General features: G+C 37.6%; 2 protein-coding genes across 3 annotated transcripts; both read left to right on the top strand.

Annotated features, from left to right (window-relative positions):
* The first annotated feature begins 27 nt into the window (after positions 1 to 27).
* Positions 28 to 7,602, top strand: htr3b (5-hydroxytryptamine (serotonin) receptor 3B). 2 transcript variants are annotated; one of them, XM_058758105.1, is made up of 10 exons: positions 28 to 94; positions 1,263 to 1,442; positions 1,700 to 1,866; positions 2,052 to 2,096; positions 2,588 to 2,697; positions 2,819 to 2,988; positions 3,199 to 3,356; positions 5,295 to 5,505; positions 5,616 to 5,825; positions 6,881 to 7,602. In XM_058758105.1, the coding sequence occupies exons 2-10, from the start codon at positions 1,406 to 1,408 to the stop codon at positions 7,144 to 7,146; spliced, it is 1,374 nt and encodes a 457-aa protein (XP_058614088.1). In that variant the 5' UTR covers positions 28 to 94; positions 1,263 to 1,405; the 3' UTR covers positions 7,147 to 7,602. The 2 variants fall into 2 exon arrangements, with proteins under 2 accessions (XP_058614088.1, XP_058614090.1); XM_058758107.1 differs by having other exon boundaries at positions 47 to 94; positions 1,141 to 1,442.
* A 1,416-nt stretch (positions 7,603 to 9,018) lies between these two features.
* htr3a (5-hydroxytryptamine (serotonin) receptor 3A) lies at positions 9,019 to 14,962 on the top strand. The gene is made up of 9 exons (XM_058757510.1): positions 9,019 to 9,131; positions 9,456 to 9,619; positions 9,721 to 9,765; positions 10,386 to 10,495; positions 10,590 to 10,759; positions 11,067 to 11,227; positions 12,007 to 12,217; positions 13,786 to 14,016; positions 14,195 to 14,962. Exons 1-9 carry the CDS (start codon positions 9,065 to 9,067, stop codon positions 14,482 to 14,484), a joined length of 1,449 nt encoding a protein of 482 aa, XP_058613493.1. The 5' UTR covers positions 9,019 to 9,064; the 3' UTR covers positions 14,485 to 14,962.
* Positions 14,963 to 18,317: the final 3,355 nt, after the last annotated feature.

Raw genomic sequence — 18,317 nt, 5'->3', positions numbered from 1 at the left:
ACGTCGTGCGCGCGCTTGGTAAACAGTCAGGAGACGTCAAAGGAAACTGACTAACACTGAACCTATTAATCATGACAGCCTCACTTAGACAGAGGTAATGTGGATTCAACTAAAATAAATGGCAATTTTGGTTTGCTGAACAATATGTAAACGATTTCATTTAGACCTCAAAAAATGGTGCCATGGTAAAATAGCGTTTTAGTCACTGCTAAACAAAATTACAAAGCTTCTTACACTTTTTGAAAGACATCTCCCATTAATTTGGTAATTGCAGTTACTAAATTAATACGGATTCTCCTTAATTTATGAAGCTTAATTTTTGTTTAATTTCTTTGAAGACAGTGACTTGCACTGTAGTAATTTGTAGCATAATATTTTTGACGGAAAATATTGTTATTTTAGTTAGGGTGTGTAAATAAAACTAACAACTAATAAATATAAATACATAACCTCTCCACATCTTTAGGGCCAATAATAAGGAATCATATTCTTCATGATAAGCGTACTGCAGTCTGACAGAATGTGGCAATAGCCTAATTTAAGATCGACTATTAGAAAACCTGTTGAAAATATAAGAAAAACCTACTTAAACATGTATCATTCTATTGGCTGCCACAATATATCACACTGTATTTACTGTGTATTTGAAGAGTTCGGATGCAAAAGCCTCTAAGTGCTATCTGAAATTTTCATCTAAAATGAGAATTTTATCAGGCTCCTATGTTTAGATTCAGTAAATTTTACTCTAACGCCAGTATATAGGTCATTTTCTATGCAATTAAAGTGAAATAACTGAACATAAATATAGGAGCCTGATAAAAATGCTAATTTTAGATGAAAATTTCAGATGGCACTTAGAGGCTTTTGCATCTGAACTCTTCATTTGCTAACTGTCAAAGACTTCAATAAAGAATGTCCTTACCACACTTAAAATACATTGCAATGACCTTAAAAAAATGCACACATTTTTTTTCTTTATCTCATTCTGAAAAGCAGCATTACAATTTCCTGCTCAATATATAAATTAGAAATAAAGAAATAAAATATGTATTTTAAGATGATTTTACTGAGAACATATAATTGTATAATTATTATTATTTATGTTTTATAGCCCATTATGTTCTAGTTTACTATGCTTAGGGTCCATGAACTGAGCAGTCAGAGTACACATCCTATTCACTAAACCCAGATCTTCTTACCGTCGTAATGGAAAATCGATTTGCTAGAGTGGTGAGCAAGTTGCTGCTGTGCATTTGTTGCAGTCATGTGTACAACGACCGTTCTGATGCTCCATAGCATTTTACTGGAATAAAACACACTTCGTGATTGGGTAAAATTTGAAAAGCTGGGACAAAGGCATTGGAAACCGACGAATCTGTTTGCAGCTTTCTTCTTAATTGTCAGGATGAGTCCTGTCCTTTTGTTATCTTTGTTACTGTCAGGTAAGTCCAGTGCTTTTTCTTGTTTGTATTGTATTAATTATACAATCATTCAGTTACGTATGTTGCATAACTTTTAATGCTGTTTGCATTAATATTCAAAAAAATGGAACAAAATTAGAAACATTTTAAGACTATTTAAAAAGCCATCACCTAACCTATCTGTGAATGACATTTACTGTGAATGCTGCCAAACTGTACTGATAATTCTAACTTAACCAAGTCAAGCAAGATCCGCACTGATTAACATTTTTGTACAGTTATTCCACAGGCTGAGTTAGTCCCTGAGAAGCCAAAGAGATCTGCTCTGAACCAACTCACCAGGTTACTGCTTCGCAAATATAACTGTGGAGTCCGGCCTGTCCAGAACTGGACCAAACCAACTACCGTTTACATTGACCTTATAATCCAGTCTGTCCTAGATGTGGTGAGCGCATTTCAACCTTTAGAGAAATGACTTGTATTACTTGTAATATTGGTCATGCCATTTTTATATACAATGCATTGGAATGTTAACTGTTAGAAGTTGTTAACTAAAAAAATGTATTGCACAATTATTAAAGTGTGTGTCCATGTCAATAAAATTAAGTAAATTTGCACATCTTTTCACAGGATGGACAGACTCAGAAAGTGACCACCAGCATTTGGTATCGCCAAGTTGGTATCAATTAATTTGTCTAATTAGTGGTAACAGTTCATAACTAAATACACAGCAGCATTATTGTATATGGCTAACATACTTTATTCAAATTAGTCTGATGCAGATTGTTTATGGTAGCTGTTTTTAAAAAAAAAACAATTTTTTGTTGTTGTTGCAGTGTAACCTCTTGAAATCAAACCTATTGTCTTTTGACTGTTACCTGAATATATACTTTAAATATTATCAATAGACCAATATATGAATAATTCAGTACTATACATACCTGAGTGCCCATAAACAACATGTCTTTTTCCTATAAAAGAAGAATACTATGAATGAGCGGGTTTTATAAAACACATTTAATTCTATCTTTACGAGACAGATCCAGAAAGAAACACATACACAATAATCCAATTTTGAAATGCATGGAATCTGATATTTGAGCGATCTGAATCTTTCTCATGGGACCTGCTAGGTAACAGTAAACCGCATTACTCTAATGTTTCAGATATGGAACGATGAGTTTCTTGTTTGGGATCCTGAAGAGTTTGATGGAATCACTGAAATATCACTGTCCTCGGATGCCATCTGGGTGCCTGATGTCATCATAAGTGAATTGTATGTACAGTGCATGATAGATGTATCTCTCCAGCCTGCATCACAAGCTCCTTTTGTGTTCTGGAAATGAATTTTGTCGAGTTATACTCTCATTGCATCATATGTCTTCCTATCTCTCCAGCGTCGATGTTGGCAAATCCCCAGTCATCCCATATGTTTATGTCAACTGCTCAGGAACAGTAAAAAACTACAAACCCATCCAGGTGGTCTCAGCCTGTCACCTGGAGATTTATGCCTTTCCCTTTGACAAGCAGAACTGCACTCTGACCTTTCGCAGCTGGCTCCACTCAGGTAAATTACTCACTCGTACACAGCGTGTGCTTTGTACACAAGCTGGCCTCCCTATAATGAGAGTTGCTGTGATTACTGAGTGTTTTTGATCAGCCCTGGTTAGAATCTTTTAAGAGCTGACATATTTCAAATAAGCTCCTCACAAACCTGCCAACATAAACACTTAATTGAACAATAACACAGTGAACTGCTGATGTGTTTCTCTGGCAGTGAATGAAGTGGATTTAGCTCTATGGAGGCCTGCTGAGGAAATCGCCAATGACACGAGAGAGTTCATGAATAACGGTGAATGGGAGCTGCTGTCTGTCCCTTCTCACTACTGGACACTGAATCTTGAGGACAGAGACTACGCACAGATTCAATTTAATGTGAGGATTAATACTGAACTTATTCAATCAGCACAAGTGACATTCACTGGCAGCTTTTCAAGTTTTCAATTTCAGTTTTATCTGTATAGTGCGTTTCACAAAACACAATGCGTCAAAGCAACTTTCATGATATCTTTATACCTTACAGTCAAATTTAGAGTAGAGATAACAGTTTGCATTTTGCGATGATATAATCGCACAGCTGAGATTTGCTGTGTAGTTTATATCGTTTATATCGAGTATACTGTATGCATGTGGATAAAGTTGGACATATTTATATTTGACTATGTATACAGTAGACCTGTGCGATAATATATTTTACATTTAGTGACAACATCTTAACACGATGTTGGGCTTATAGGGATAATTCACCCAAAAATGAAAACTCTGTCATTAATTAATCACCCTCATGTCGTTCCAAACCCGTAAGACCTTCATTCACCTTCGGAACACAAAATAAGATATTTTTGATGAAAACCGAGAGCTTTCTGACCCTGCATAGACAGCAACGCAACTGATACATTTAAGACCCAGAAAGGTAGCAAGAACATTGTTAAAATAGTCCATGTAAGTGGTTCAACCGTAATTTTATGAAGCTACAAGACTACTTTTTGTGCGCAAAGAAAACAAAAATAATGACTTTAATCAACAATTTCTTGTCTTCTGTGTAAGTCTTCGACAAGCGTTCACGAGAGCATCACAATGCATGCGTGTGCATTCCTCTGCTTGTAAACAAGGCGCAGCGCATTCAGGCTCTAAGTCAGAATGTCGGCTTCTGCGTCAGCAGCACCACACGCATGCGTCGTGGTACTCTTGTGATGTATGTCACAACTAAAATATCTATTACTACTTCCTTTATATTGTGACTTTAAAATTAATTGTAATCCATCCAACCATCCATTCTTCAAATTATTTATCCTCAGCAGGGATGCTGGATCCCACCTTCTTGGGTCACACAATCAAATGTAATTTAATTTAAAAAGATTTTCTATTATTTTGAAAAATATCATATTATATTGTTGTTTATTTTGAATTGAATTGCATTTTCTTTTGATTTTAAATTAAATTAAAATATTTTTAATATATTTAGATTTTTGCCACTGCCAAATTTGAATTGCATTTAAAGTCTGACAAATGTTCATTTTGGACCCTAACTGAGACATTAGGCACGTAACAGTAGGCCAGACATGCTAGCTAGAGTATTGACGTTAGTCTGACATGTGTCACAACCCTTCTCCAACCTTTGCATGGCTGTTAGTGGAGTCACACTAAAGCTAATAGATGAGGCTTAGCAGCAGACAACACACAGAAAGGATGATGATAATGAGACTGTCTTTCTGGCATTTGATCAATGAGCGTCGTGTTCAGTGGGAGGAATGGGCCAATAGCTCAAAGCTCATGGGCAATCCACCCTGTTCCACTAAGATGCGCACACCATGGAAACGGCTGTGTACTTTGATTACCTTTGCTCTGCGGCTCATTGCCGAAGCCATTTAGGGATCCATATTTGTGTTTTTACTCATTGGCCAAATGGGTGGGGAACATGTTTAAGTCGGTATGAAATTGCTCTTTGTTGTACTGTGGAAGCTTAAGCAGCCTTATATAAGGAAAGTGAAATGGATGGTCCTGATCCAGATGAGGGGCAGCGAGAGGAAATAGCTCCGTGGCAGCGAGGTTGATCAGGACGCTCAAGAATCAAGTCTGGGTGCTCAGGGGGAGCTGAGGTGTGGGAAAACAATTTCAGCTCTAGAATGAGAAATTGGACTGATTTAGCAAATCCAGGAAATGGGGAGAAGGCTTAAGCTTGTTATGTAATTCCCCTTTAGACACAGCCATCTCAGACTGCTCCGTGAGCACATTTCTCTGAGGGCAAGTAATGGAATAAATATCACCCAGAGAGAGAGCGTTTAAATCCAGCCTTTCTGTCTCTCTCTGTAGGTGCTGATCCGCAGGCGCCCCCTGCTGTACGTGGTAAGTCTGCTCATCCCGAGCATCTTCTTCATGGTGGTGGATGTCACCAGCTTCTATCTGCCTCCGAACAGTGGCACTCGCATCACTTTCAAGACCAGCATTCTCTTGGGCTACACTGTAATCAGAGTCAATCTGATGGATGATATCCCTGCTACCGCTATTAAAACACCCCTCATTGGTATAGTATAGCAAGAGCTCCTCCTAATTACAATGTTGACCTATTAACAACATTCTTGATGGACAGCAACCTCACCTTACTGACAATAATGTCTGCTCTTTTTGCCACAGGGGCCTTCTTTGCTGTCTGCATGGCGCTGCTGGTGCTGAGTTTGGCGATGTCCATTTTTGTAGTGAAGCTTTTGCATTACAGTGAGAAGGAAGTCAAGGAGATGTCCATGTCTGCTTGCTTACTAGACAAATATGGCTCAATGGATCAGAGCTTTATTGAGAGCGCTTTCACATCGATGAAGACACTGGATGATATGGAGCAGTCCGGAGGTAGGATAGAAAAATATTATCCATTTATACAATAGGATTCTATACTTTGAAATGAGTTAGGAACAATGTTTTTAGAATGTCCATTCATTTGTTAATTAAAGAATATACTAATTCATTTTAAAACGTTATAGACAAACATTCATTGACACTGACCAATAGTTTATTCAAAAACTTGTGTTGGCATTGATAGCCTTGTGGGCAGCGTGCTGACACCGCCGTTGCGCTACGGGCATCCCGAGTTCAAATCCTGACTCAAAAAGAGAACCTTTCCTGATCCTGCCCCCTCTCTCTCTCCCCACTTTGCTTCCTGTCAGTTCTGATCTGTCCTATCATAATGAAAGGCGAAAATGCCAAAAATAAATCCTCAAAAATAAGTTAATTTCATAATATCATTAATTATTACACAGCTCTTAAGAATAATTCTGATTGGTCAGTTACTGGATTCTGCAGTCAATTCATTTATTTCAAGGGAGCCTTTCATTCATTGCATCACTTGCTCACATATGGATCCACTGCAATGAATGGGTGCCATCAGAATGAGAGTCCAAAACAGTTTGGACTCTCATTCTGACGGCACCTGTTCACTGCAGAGGTTCCATTGGTGATCAAATGCTTAATTTCTCCAAGTCTGTTCTGAAGATGAACCAACTCATCTACATCTTGGATGGCCTACTGTAAGCTTGAGTTTTAATTTTAAGATTTTAATTTTGGGGTGAACTATTCCTTTAAATGAAAATTCTGTCATTAATTACTCACGCTCATGTTGTTCCAAACTCGTAAGACATTTTAATAGACAAATTAAGATATTTTTGATGAAATCCGAGAGCTTTCTGACCCTGAACAGACAGCAACGCAACTACCATGTTCAAAGCCCAGAAAGGTAGCAAGGACATTTTTAAAATAGTCCATGTATCATCAATGGTTCAACCGTAATTTTATGAAGCTAGGAGAATGCTTTTTATGCGCAAAGAAAACAAAAATAATGACTTTTTATCAACAATTTAATTAATGAGAATACTATGACACATAATAATTGTGTTCTCTCTCTGATTCAGGCTACGAGTTTGATCTCTCTCCAGAGCCAGACCTGTTCTCCCTGACAGAAGTCTCAAACAGTGACTCTCCACTGGAGAAGATCCTGCAGGAGGTGGTGTCTCTCAGACTGTACCTTCAGGAGGAGGAGAATGAGGGCACTTCACAGTCTTACTGGGTGGAACTGTGCCTGAAAGTGGACAAGCTCCTCTTCTGTGTGTACCTGCTAATTATGCTCATCTATGTCATGACTCTACTGCTGCTCTGGGGTGTCTGGAGCTCTGCCTGAAAGTCCGAAGGAGGTGGTAGGGAAACGAGAGGCGTAACGAGATAAGAAGGACAAAACGGAGGGAGAGGAGATGGAGAAAGTTCAAACATAGCGACAGATTTCACAACTGCAGTTTCAGTTTTAAAGTATAATTAATTACATTTGATACCTACTATTAACATGAATTCAGATTTTCTTATGTAGATTGACTCTATAATATAAACGAAATTTATATAGGTGGAGTTCTTAATTGTAAAACATGGTTAAACTTATTTTTCAGTTATGTAAAAATCATAATGCAAGTTGCCTTCATGTTGTATGTGATTGTTTGCCATAGAATAAAGAAAAACAAATTAATGTGCAAATTTATGTTTGAATATTGTCTTTCTCTTCCGTGCTTCTCTTCTTTTCACTAATAACACTCAAATGTTTTGTTTTAATTGTAGCACTTGATGATAAGGGACTGTCTCACTGAAATAAACCCCTATTCATAAACATGGAGGTCGCTTTTTATATTACCGTAATACTCTATAAAGGTTTGGCAATAGTATCTATTTTTAATGGCATATGTTCAAGTGGAGATTTAATTATTATTTTTTTTTAACTCAAATGTAGAATCTTAATATGCTGTGACTTTAACTTTAACATTTTTCTATAACTGTTTTGATTTTTTGAGTTGTAAAGCAAGTACATGGAATCAACAACAAAATAATACTGTAAATGATAAATTATACTGTTGGAACATCAGCGTGCTAAAATAAATAGTGCTTTGCAAAATAAGTTGTATTGTTTTGACATTTTGTTCTGCTAAAACTTAAATATTTTATTATATATACACATGTCCTGAATATATAAAACAGTTAATAAAAATCATGCTATTGTAAAACTCTTTTACTAGGTAATCAAAATCCACTTTTAACTAAATTAACTGGTTTTATTAAATACAAACATGGAAAATGATTTAATATGACGGAACCAGTTTTACTACATATGTTTACACAAACAAATGTAATTTTAAGGGCCAGATTATGGAGCATTCTTTGAAAAATTACACATGACATATAACGAGAATGAAGAACTTACGTTTATATGCCCCTCCCTGTACTGTAACATTATCATATATCAAGCTCCAATTTCCTTACTGAAAAATAAACCACAATCACCTTCACATCACTATCATTATAGTACATTTTCATTACATCGCTTCTCAGAGCTGCCAGTTCAGTCAGAAAAAAAAAAAAACACCTAATTCAATTCCTCATCAAAATTCTGATAATATTTTCCTGACGCAAATCTAATCACCTGCCTATTGCCGGGCTAATTAAGTCTCATCATGGCTGGGTGAAGTATTAGATCACAGTTTAATGTAGTAGTCTAAGTGCTCATGGAAATTGACTTGAACTTGGTGGTGAAATATGACCCATGAAATGTTAAAGGCAGCTGTAATTCATGTGACATCCGCTGTTGAGTTAGTGTGAGGAGGAAAACACTAGTATTATCAGTTCAGAAAACATTTGACAATGTTTATCCTGTTATATTTAACATCTTAAACAAATAAATAAACCCATTGCCTCCATGCTCCATTTTTAACATGATAATAAGGCCTAATGGAACGTGCTGTTTACAAAATAAAGTAATTGCAGTACAATGTTTAGAAGAAAAAGTATTCTATCTGTATCTAGCTTTTCAAGAGTACACAATGCTTGTATAGTTAATTCTCTCCGTTGTGTCTCTTGGGACAAGCTGAAGTGCTTTGGACCTGGCTAAGCTGTGAGATGATCATACAGAAGAGGGAGGGAGGGTGGACTAAGTGCTGTAATGACACAGTCCGAGCGCTTATGGAAAACTCCGAGATAACTAATGGAGCTCAGGGTGCATCACTGGAAGGAAGCAGCCCCAGGCTAGAAGAACCCAGAGCAACGCAAAACAGCTCAGCACAATGAAATGTTCAGCACTCTGGACAGCTCTCTGCGTTTGCATGTGTGGGGCGGTGGTGACTTGCTCAGGTAACATTTCTTATACTTCATTTTTGATTTTGGTTATAACAACAACCTGCGTTTGAGCTTCCAAACGAACAAGCGCTGTACTTTCACATTAAACGACCTCAAGGGCTGTGTCTCAAAACAATAGTGAGCGGCCAACTTTGACAGCATTTTTGTTCATCATAGGTGCATTCTTAAATTAGACAGCTCTTTAGGTTTTGAGACGCCATCAATGTTGCTATTAATTAATAAACATGCATTCACGTGTATCTGACAGCTTAACCTTTTAATGCAAAAGCTGAATGAAGTGAAAGTGATGAGTGGCTATTCTTTTGTCTCGGTGTGTAGTGAAGAAGCTGGGCAATAACACTGGGCGTTTCGCCAATGCCACTCTGGTTCGACTAAATGAGTTTTTAAGTGCTGGATATAAGAAAGGAGTTCGACCAGTGCGCGACTGGAGGCAGTCAACGACGGTGGCTATTGACCTAATGGTTTATGCGATTCTTAATGTGGTGGGTAGAGGTCTCAAAAGTCTATTAAATATGTAAACTAACTGTCTGTTGATTAAGACTTTTTGCATTTATTGTTTTGTATATATTTCTGTGCCACGCAGGATGAGAAGAACCAGGTCTTGACAACATATGTGTGGTACAGACAGGTATGTTGGTGGAAAATACAAGATTAATTAAAAAATTGTTAACCGACATCATCATAAAATCCGATTCCTGAACGAATGACTCTTATGAGCCGAGTCTAGTGAATCAAGAACGTGCGGTGCAAACTGTAGTCCGCTTGACGAATGAATGACTCTTGTAAGCCGATTCTTTTTATTGAACGATGAACGTACAGTACTCCTGCGTTTTATTTATTTATTTTTGTGAAGCAACAACTTGTAGTGCGAACTAATCGTTTGACTCTTACGAGCAGACAATCTTTAGTGTTTTAAAAACATACAACGCGATAAGCGTATAGTTCGATTCCCGAACAAATGACTCATACGAGTCGGTTCTTCTTTCATGTATCAGTAATGTTCGGCAACACTATTGTAGTTTGAATGCCAAACAAATGACACTTTTCTTCTTAATGAAATCAACAACGTCGTTTGATTTCCGAATGAATGACTCTCAAGAGCCAGTTAACGATTCCTTAAGAGATTCGTTTATTACAGCTCTAAATTAAACAAGAACAGTTACTTGCTATACTAAATTAAGGCTATTGAGACTTAATATGTTTTACAGTGTGAAGTTTCTGTACTTGACATTTCTCTTACCTCAAAAGCAATGGATAGATGAGTTCCTTGCGTGGGATCCAGAAGAATTTGACGACGTTAAACAGATTTCCATTCCCACTGCCAACATCTGGGTTCCAGATATTCTTATCAATGAATTGTGAGTAGACTTGACATAATGAGATCATTGAGACGTTAATGGTAGAATTATTGAACTCTTTTGCCTGCTTGCTCCCTCTCTCTGTCCTCTGCAGTGTGGATGTAGGAAAGTCTCCTGAAATTCCTTACGTCTATGTAGGCCATACTGGGCTTGTTCGCAACTATAAGCCTATCCAGGTGGTGACCGCCTGCTCCCTCAACATCTACAACTTTCCTTATGATGTCCAAAAATGTAGCCTGACTTTCCAGAGCTGGCTACACACAAGTAAGTAAACGCATTTCATTGGGCTTGAGAGAGATCATTTCTGTCATCAGTGACAAAATGTACCTCCTACACACAGAATCCAAGTCTAAAAGTGTTTTGACAGATGTGCTCAATCTTAAATCATTTATGAAACTGAAGCATGAAAGTTTAATAAAATACAAACAAGCATAAAGTTGTTTTTCCAAAAACACCACATAGCAGAAATAAGGATGCCCTGGAATTTTAGCATTTCGGAAATGAATTAAGGACAACATTGCTTTTCCTGAAAGCCGAATGAACTGACCTTTAACCTTATCTCATCCCGTAGCTAAAGACATCAACATCACACTAATGAGAACCCCTGAGGAAGTAATGAACGACAAGAGTGTGTTCATGAACCAGGGAGAATGGGAGCTGCTTCACGTCCTCTCCACATACAAAGAGTTCAGCATAGATAATGATGATTACTATGCCGAAATGAAGTTCCATGTGAGTAACGTAATAATGCCAAATTAAGCCATGGCACACATTAGCATTTGCAAATGAAAAATGTCAGGGATACAAATAAAAGCTTTTTGCAGTTAGGACAGACAGACGTCTTACTGACTGTATTAAACATAATTGCATTAGCTTTGTATTATTATTGAGCGTTGTGTAACTGAGCTATATCCCCAACAATTTAACCAATTAAAAATGAGCTACAGGTCAATACGTATTAGCAGAGCAATATTACATCAACATTTAAGAAAATGTGTCCCAACACTTCTTGGTCTTAAAATACATTAATAATCTGGTGTAAACATACTCTGCATACATGATCAAAAGTGACAGTAAAAACTTTTATAATGTTACAAAAGATTTATATTTAAAATAAAAGGTGTTTGAGCTTTATGAAATAAGCATAAAAAGAAATGTTTCTTGAGCACAAGATCAGCATATTAAAATGATTTCTGAAGGATCATGCGGCACTGACGACTTTAGTCAAGACTATTCCATTTTAAATTTCATTAAAATAGTAAAGTTACTTTAAATTGTAATATTTCACACCGTTAATGCATTTTTGATTTAAAAAAAAAAAAAAAAATGCAAACTTGAGCTCGAGACTTTCAAAAACATTTACGCCAAACTTTTGAATAGTAGTGCACCACTAAATGCACACAGTCCAAATGTCTGGTCACATTTTTTTAGAAATCAGTTTTAAATTAGTACCCAAGTGAAAGATCAACATTATTGCAACAATGAAAGACATCTCTTTCTTTTATCGTCAGGTTGTGATCCGACGCAGACCTCTGTTCTACACAGTCAACCTCCTGCTGCCCAGCGTATTCCTGATGGTGATGGACATCGTTGGATTCTACTTGCCACCAGACAGCGGAGAGAGAGTATCCTTCAAGATCACCCTGCTCTTGGGCTATTCTGTCTTTCTCATCATCGTCTCTGACACTCTGCCAGCGACTGCCATAGGGACCCCTCTCATTGGTAATGAGGTCTTTCTGATTCATAGAACATGACCTGATGCATTTCAAGAAGTCATTCAATCATTCATTCTTTATTTCCTGATTCCTGAAGATTATTATTGTGTGTGAGAGGTGACATGTAATTTAGTCTACTGCATCTAGACAGTATTAAATGTCCTTAGGTAAAGAGGTTTTTGTTATTTGTAGCAAGTGGTGTGATCCAGTACAGTTTCCTCTCAGCTGGCCGCACTTCTGATGGCAACAGTCAGAAGGCAAAAAACAAGACATTTCTTGAGTATTTCAACTTAAGTCAATCTACATGTCCATTGATTTTCAATATGGAACCGCAGCTGTGAGGAAGCTTTTGCGGAAATACACAGCGCTGATTAACTTGAGAGATAAGGAGAGAAGCCCAGATCACTACAGAGGTTTCAAGTTTGAATGCGATTGCAAAACTAAGGCTTTCAAACCCACTAAAGACTACAGAGGGCTTGCATTTTTTTTTTTTAAGAAAGGTAATGAGAGAAATAAGTTCTTAATAATATCTCACCAAAACAAGTAAATACAGAATACAACAATACAGAAAAATAACAATAATGCATGATCTCTGGGTAATTCAGCAATATTATCATGCTGAAACAGTTATATACAGTGGGGTCTGAGACCACAATGAAAATCTGGGATTCAAAATCCAATTTAAACCAGGGAATAAATGCTTTTGAAGATTTTGAAACATTTGCAACAGAGAAACATTATGAACAAGACAATGAATGTTAAATATGTAAAATTCTACACTATTTCTAAGTCACTAATCAAATAAGCAAATTTGTGGCATTGATTATGTGACTATGTACAGCATTTTCCTTCTATTTAGTGTTAAAAACTATTAAATTAATGGGGCAGAGGTCTTTATATGTCTTTAGTTACTGCTGAATAAAATAAGGCCTGTTATTACATACACCTTTCAAATGTTTGGGGTCAGCAAGATTATTTGTTTTTTAAAGAAATTAATACTTTTATTCAGTAGGGATGCATAAAATTGATCAAAAGTGACTTATACATAAACAAAAACAACAACAAAATGTTACAAGAAACTATTTCAAATAAATTCTGTTCCTTTCGACTTTCTATTCATCAAAAAATTAGGCAGCACAACATAATCAGAAATGTTTCTTGAGCACCAAATCAGCATATTAAAATGATTTCAGAAGAATCATGTGACACTGAAGTCTAGAGTAATAGCTGCTGAATATTCAGCTTTGCCATCACAAGAATAAATTACATTTTAAATATATTAACAAAATTGTAGTAATATTTTACGATATTACCGTTTTGGCTATTTTTGTTTAAATAAATGCACCCTTGGTGACAGAGATCGCTCTAAAAAAAAAAAACATTTAAAAATCTTGCCAACCCCAAACTTTTGAACAGTAATGTATAACAAAGAATGCAAAGAATGCCAGTGAGCACTGCACAGATCTGATACATTCTGTGTTTCTGTCTATTAATAGTATGTTTTGCTCAGAAAGAGCACGAATAAGAGGAAACATTGAATGTAAGCGTATGTTACGTCTGTGTATTTGAGTGTAGGTGTGTACTTTGTGGTATGCATGGCGCTGCTGGTCATCAGCCTGACCGAGTCTGTTTTGATCGTGAGGCTGGTGCACAAGCAGGATCTGCAGTCTCGTGTGCCCCAGTGGGTCAAACACCTGGTGCTGGAGAAGGCCACGGTGCTTCTCTGCATTCGCAACAAGAAGGTCTGCTCGATCCTCTCGCAGGGATCTGACCTACCGCTCTACAAAGAAAACAACATGAACACAGGTAACTGACCCTTCGCTAAGTCCCGCCTTAAACGTTACTGACCAATCCTAACTTAGCAACTGTTGCCATCCACTGCATCAGTAAAGTTTGACAGCAACAGTACCAAAGTGGGTGGAGCTTAGCAAATGTGCTCTAGGTGGTGGAAACGAGCTCTGACATTGACCTGTGATTCTTTAAGCAGTCCACTGCAACCATCACAGCTGCGAGGGATCCAGAGACTCTGGGAGAAACCTGGGTTTGGGGCTGTCCACACGGGACAGCGGGTCTCCCATGATGGATGGCATCCTGCGCGAGATCACCACCATCCGCCAGTTCCTGGAGAAGAAGGACGAGAGCAGGGAGATCGCTAAGGAATGGCTGCAGGTGGGGTACGTGCTGGACGTCCTGCTGTTTCGCGTCTACCTGCTCACCGTGTTGGCCTACAGCATCACTTTAGGCACACTGTGGTCCGTTTGGCAGAACGTCTGACCGCAGATGTGGGTCACAGAGGGAAGGCGCCAATTCTGTCTCACTGCAGTGTTTGACGTTGTTTAAGTGCTGGTAATGTGATTGTTATCTCACAAGAGAATAACTTGAGCACCATAGAGGAGGAATGTGCTTTCAAATCAAGAGTTATTACTTGTAGAGTGTTGAATTTGCCAGATGAAAGCTCTTCAAACTGCTGTCTCTGAAAAGCATACAACATACAACATACATGTATGACTGTTATAATATCACAGTCTTCTCATATTCAGTACAACAGCGCGAGTGCAACCTTTTTACAACAGCAAAACATATAAAAATGAATAATTCACATTTTAGACACATATTTTGGTTATTTTGTCTCTGCCGATGGAAATAGTTTCAAAGACGTTAAAGAAAGAAGCAGAAAACACAGACAAACAATGCTTTAAAACAAATATGAAATGCATAACTCACTGTGAAACGGCATATCAAAACCTTCAGCAGTGTATTGTGCCTGATTATTCCAATATTAAGAAAAAAAAAAAAAAATCACCAAACTGACATAAACTACCGTTCAAAGGTCAGTTGGCTCATATTTTTGTTTAAGTTAATACTTTTATTCAGCAAGGACGCATTAAAGTCAAACCAGTCAGCATATTAGAATGATTTCTGACGGATCATGAAGACTGGAGTAATGGTTGAAAATTCAGCTTTGCCACTGAATTACATTTTAAAATATATTTTAAAATAGAAAAATAAGTTATTTTAATTTGTAATATTTCACAGTATTGTACTTTTGATTATAAATGGAGAGCAGAACGGTAGTGTATTTACTTCAACCCCATTTGCGTATGTTGGAAGTTTCATGTGGTTATTGAAACAAAAATCTATCCTTTAGGTTCCGATTAATATCCTTCATTACACTTCACTTCTGTTATTCTGATAATATCTGTAGTATTGTGAAAGAAATTTCAATCCTGTTGTTGAAATGTAAACATCTTGTAAAGTGTCTGTATTTATGTCTTGAGAAGATGTTGGACAGTGTCTATATTGTGTTCCCTCTCTTCCAGCCCAAGGGCGGCTGAGTATTAGTCGTTGCCTGTGACACTAAATGTACTAATTGTAAAGATTTTCACCTCACTGGGAATGCACTCAGCAGGCCTGGGGTGATTGGATAAATGCCATCGACACCCTACATAATTAAAGAAAAAAAAATCAGTTAGACAGTAAATGGGAGCATTGATCCCAATACAATCAATGCGGCTACATCTCTCCATCCTGCCAGCACACCACAGTCCCGAATTAGGCATAAAACTTCATGTTTTATGAGGAACAACAGTTAGCAAATGCCACTCTTTATGTAAATAAAATAAACCAATATTATCATAATTACCATTCAACAACACCACAACCATAGACCCTTGATGTTTGCACTCAACTTTGACCAGCAGAGGGCTTCTAAGGCCATGTAATGTATTTAAGGCACTGCTGATGTTAGGGGCATCATAACATACTCCTGAGTTTCACTGGTATCTGTAATATTAAATACAGTCTGCATTTGGAGCGCACACAATAGGATTCCAGTGCCAGAGGAATTTCATTATCAACCAAGAACGGAATGTTGGCAGGCTGAAGTTGGCAGTGTAATTCCTGAAAGCCATACACACAGTCATAACAAATGGCTTCAAGTGGCATTTGTAGGCTGTTACTTGTTTTGCAAATTCATCTGCTGGAGGTCGTCCACCGGCTGTGGCTGGGCCCGCTCGCGCCCGCAGGCATGGCTTAGCTGGGAACACAATCGAAGGGATTTGAGAAGACCACGGCCACCATTCAGTCCTTTGCTATCTAAACTTCCCTTGTCCATTAGATCATATCTGGGTCAAAGAGCAACCAAAGATGGGACCCCCTGCTCGCCGCACAAAAGCTATTCACGCAGAGAAGGTCACGTGACCTTAGCCGAAACGGGCGGTCTTGGGTGCCAGCAGCATCAGCATCGCTCTAATGATTCTTAACTTCCTAAGGCCTTGCAAAGCAAATATACAATCTGAACCCTGCTGTCTTCCTCAGACGATCATTAAAAAAATCTGTTTCATCTTAAGAGATAGAACTAATTAAAAGACTCATTAGCACAGCACACCGAGGTAGCATTGTGTGCTTTATATGAGGCACATTATTTCCAGAGATAGTTAGAAGGTGAAAAGGGATAACAGCGTTTCATTAACCACTGTAAAGCTGTAGTCACATTTACCGTTTTCCAGCAAATTGTAACGGGTGAAACGCTTTAGGTTTTTCAAGGATTTGTTGCATTGACCGTGTCAATGCGGTTTTGTTTGAAATTTACTTGTGAGGTGTGCTTTATATATCACTATGCTTGACAATATAGGTCTTATGTAGCCCCACCCTTTTTCAGCACAGCGCTCGTTGTCTTGTGTCTTCCTGTTTGTATTTACACAAAATCAAGGGTCGTACGAATTTCTGAATGAACTGCTCATTTATAAAATCTTCCCAGTCTACTGACATTCATGACATCCACTTTGAACATTACAATGCACACGATAACTTACGTTTAGCTATCTACCACATAAACGAAAGTTCAAAGACAAAATTCAAATTTCTCTGACGAATAACGTTTATACAATGGACCTTTTTTGTCCGTGAAATTTTGCTAATGTGACCCTATCTACATTTAGTGTTATTCTGTGAAATTCAGTCATTTCAAAAGTAATCTGTGCGATCCAGAGTTTTGTGTGAGGACGAGAATGAATTAGCCGCTACTAAAAAACCTGCTTTGACTCGACTTCTCACATATCCAAGCTATTGACAATAATTGACCTTTTTTTGTTCGCGAAATTTCGCTGCGGTTTTGCTATGTGTTCAGAGAAAACCCAAACCAACCCAGATAGCACACGTCCGTCTGGAAGATGTCTGTTAAAGATCGCTTGATCTGGAAAGCATCTGCTGTTTACAAACATCTGACAGACGTCTTTAAAGATGTCAGTTTTACATATTCTAAATCATAAACATTTTAAAGACTATTTGTCTATTTGACATCTAATAGATAGGAAACGTCCTATAGACATATTACAAATAAGCAAACACTAAAAAAATACCTCTTGCAGATGTAAATGCAGACGTCCAATAGACCTGTGCTATCAGGGAATCAACATGCAAAAATTGCGTCTAGTGATGGAAAAGTGTTGCATTATATTATATACAGATCCGTGGTGTATTTGTAGGCTATTATGTGTGGAATCAATACATTAATAAAATGTTCATACTTTGTGATCACATAACGTTTGTTTTCAGTTTTATCAGACAATTGTTGAATATGAATTAACAGGCAAAAATTGTGGCACTCACACAAGATGGCAGCAGTTAGGCTGAGCTTTTGCTGTGCGTGTAGCCTAACACTGGCAGATGTTTACAATAATTCAACAGGATCATAACTCCAACACACACACAGAGTGTTAGACAGATACAATACCAGAGGGAGCATTAGCATAGCAGCGAATTGCCATTATTTGCTCAGATGGTTCCTGGTATTAACACAGAGCTCTATGTAATGAACACAGGCAGACTCTCTAAAGCACTGAGGTTTGTATTCTCAGCTTGTCTCCCCCCAGAATAAAAGAGAAGCAGAGACTGCTTTTGTTTCAGTCTATTTCCCTCCGAATAGTAATGAGAGCAGGCAGCGAAGGCACAGAACCTGTTCTCTTCGCTACCTGTGTGACTCCACTTTACTATCTTAAGGATTTATTGGATAATGTATTTGCATCAAGTTCAGTCTCGTTGTCTTGTTTTGTCCCCATACTCTCTTAAATTGTAATATTAAACTTGGTAAGATATTTGCCATTATC

The sequence above is a fragment of the Onychostoma macrolepis genome, chromosome 21, assembly GCF_012432095.1.
Source record: "Onychostoma macrolepis isolate SWU-2019 chromosome 21, ASM1243209v1, whole genome shotgun sequence".
NCBI classification, from domain to species: domain Eukaryota; kingdom Metazoa; phylum Chordata; class Actinopteri; order Cypriniformes; family Cyprinidae; genus Onychostoma; species Onychostoma macrolepis.
Note: the sequence above shows the minus strand (reverse complement) of the source record. Positions and strands in the feature narration are given on the sequence as shown.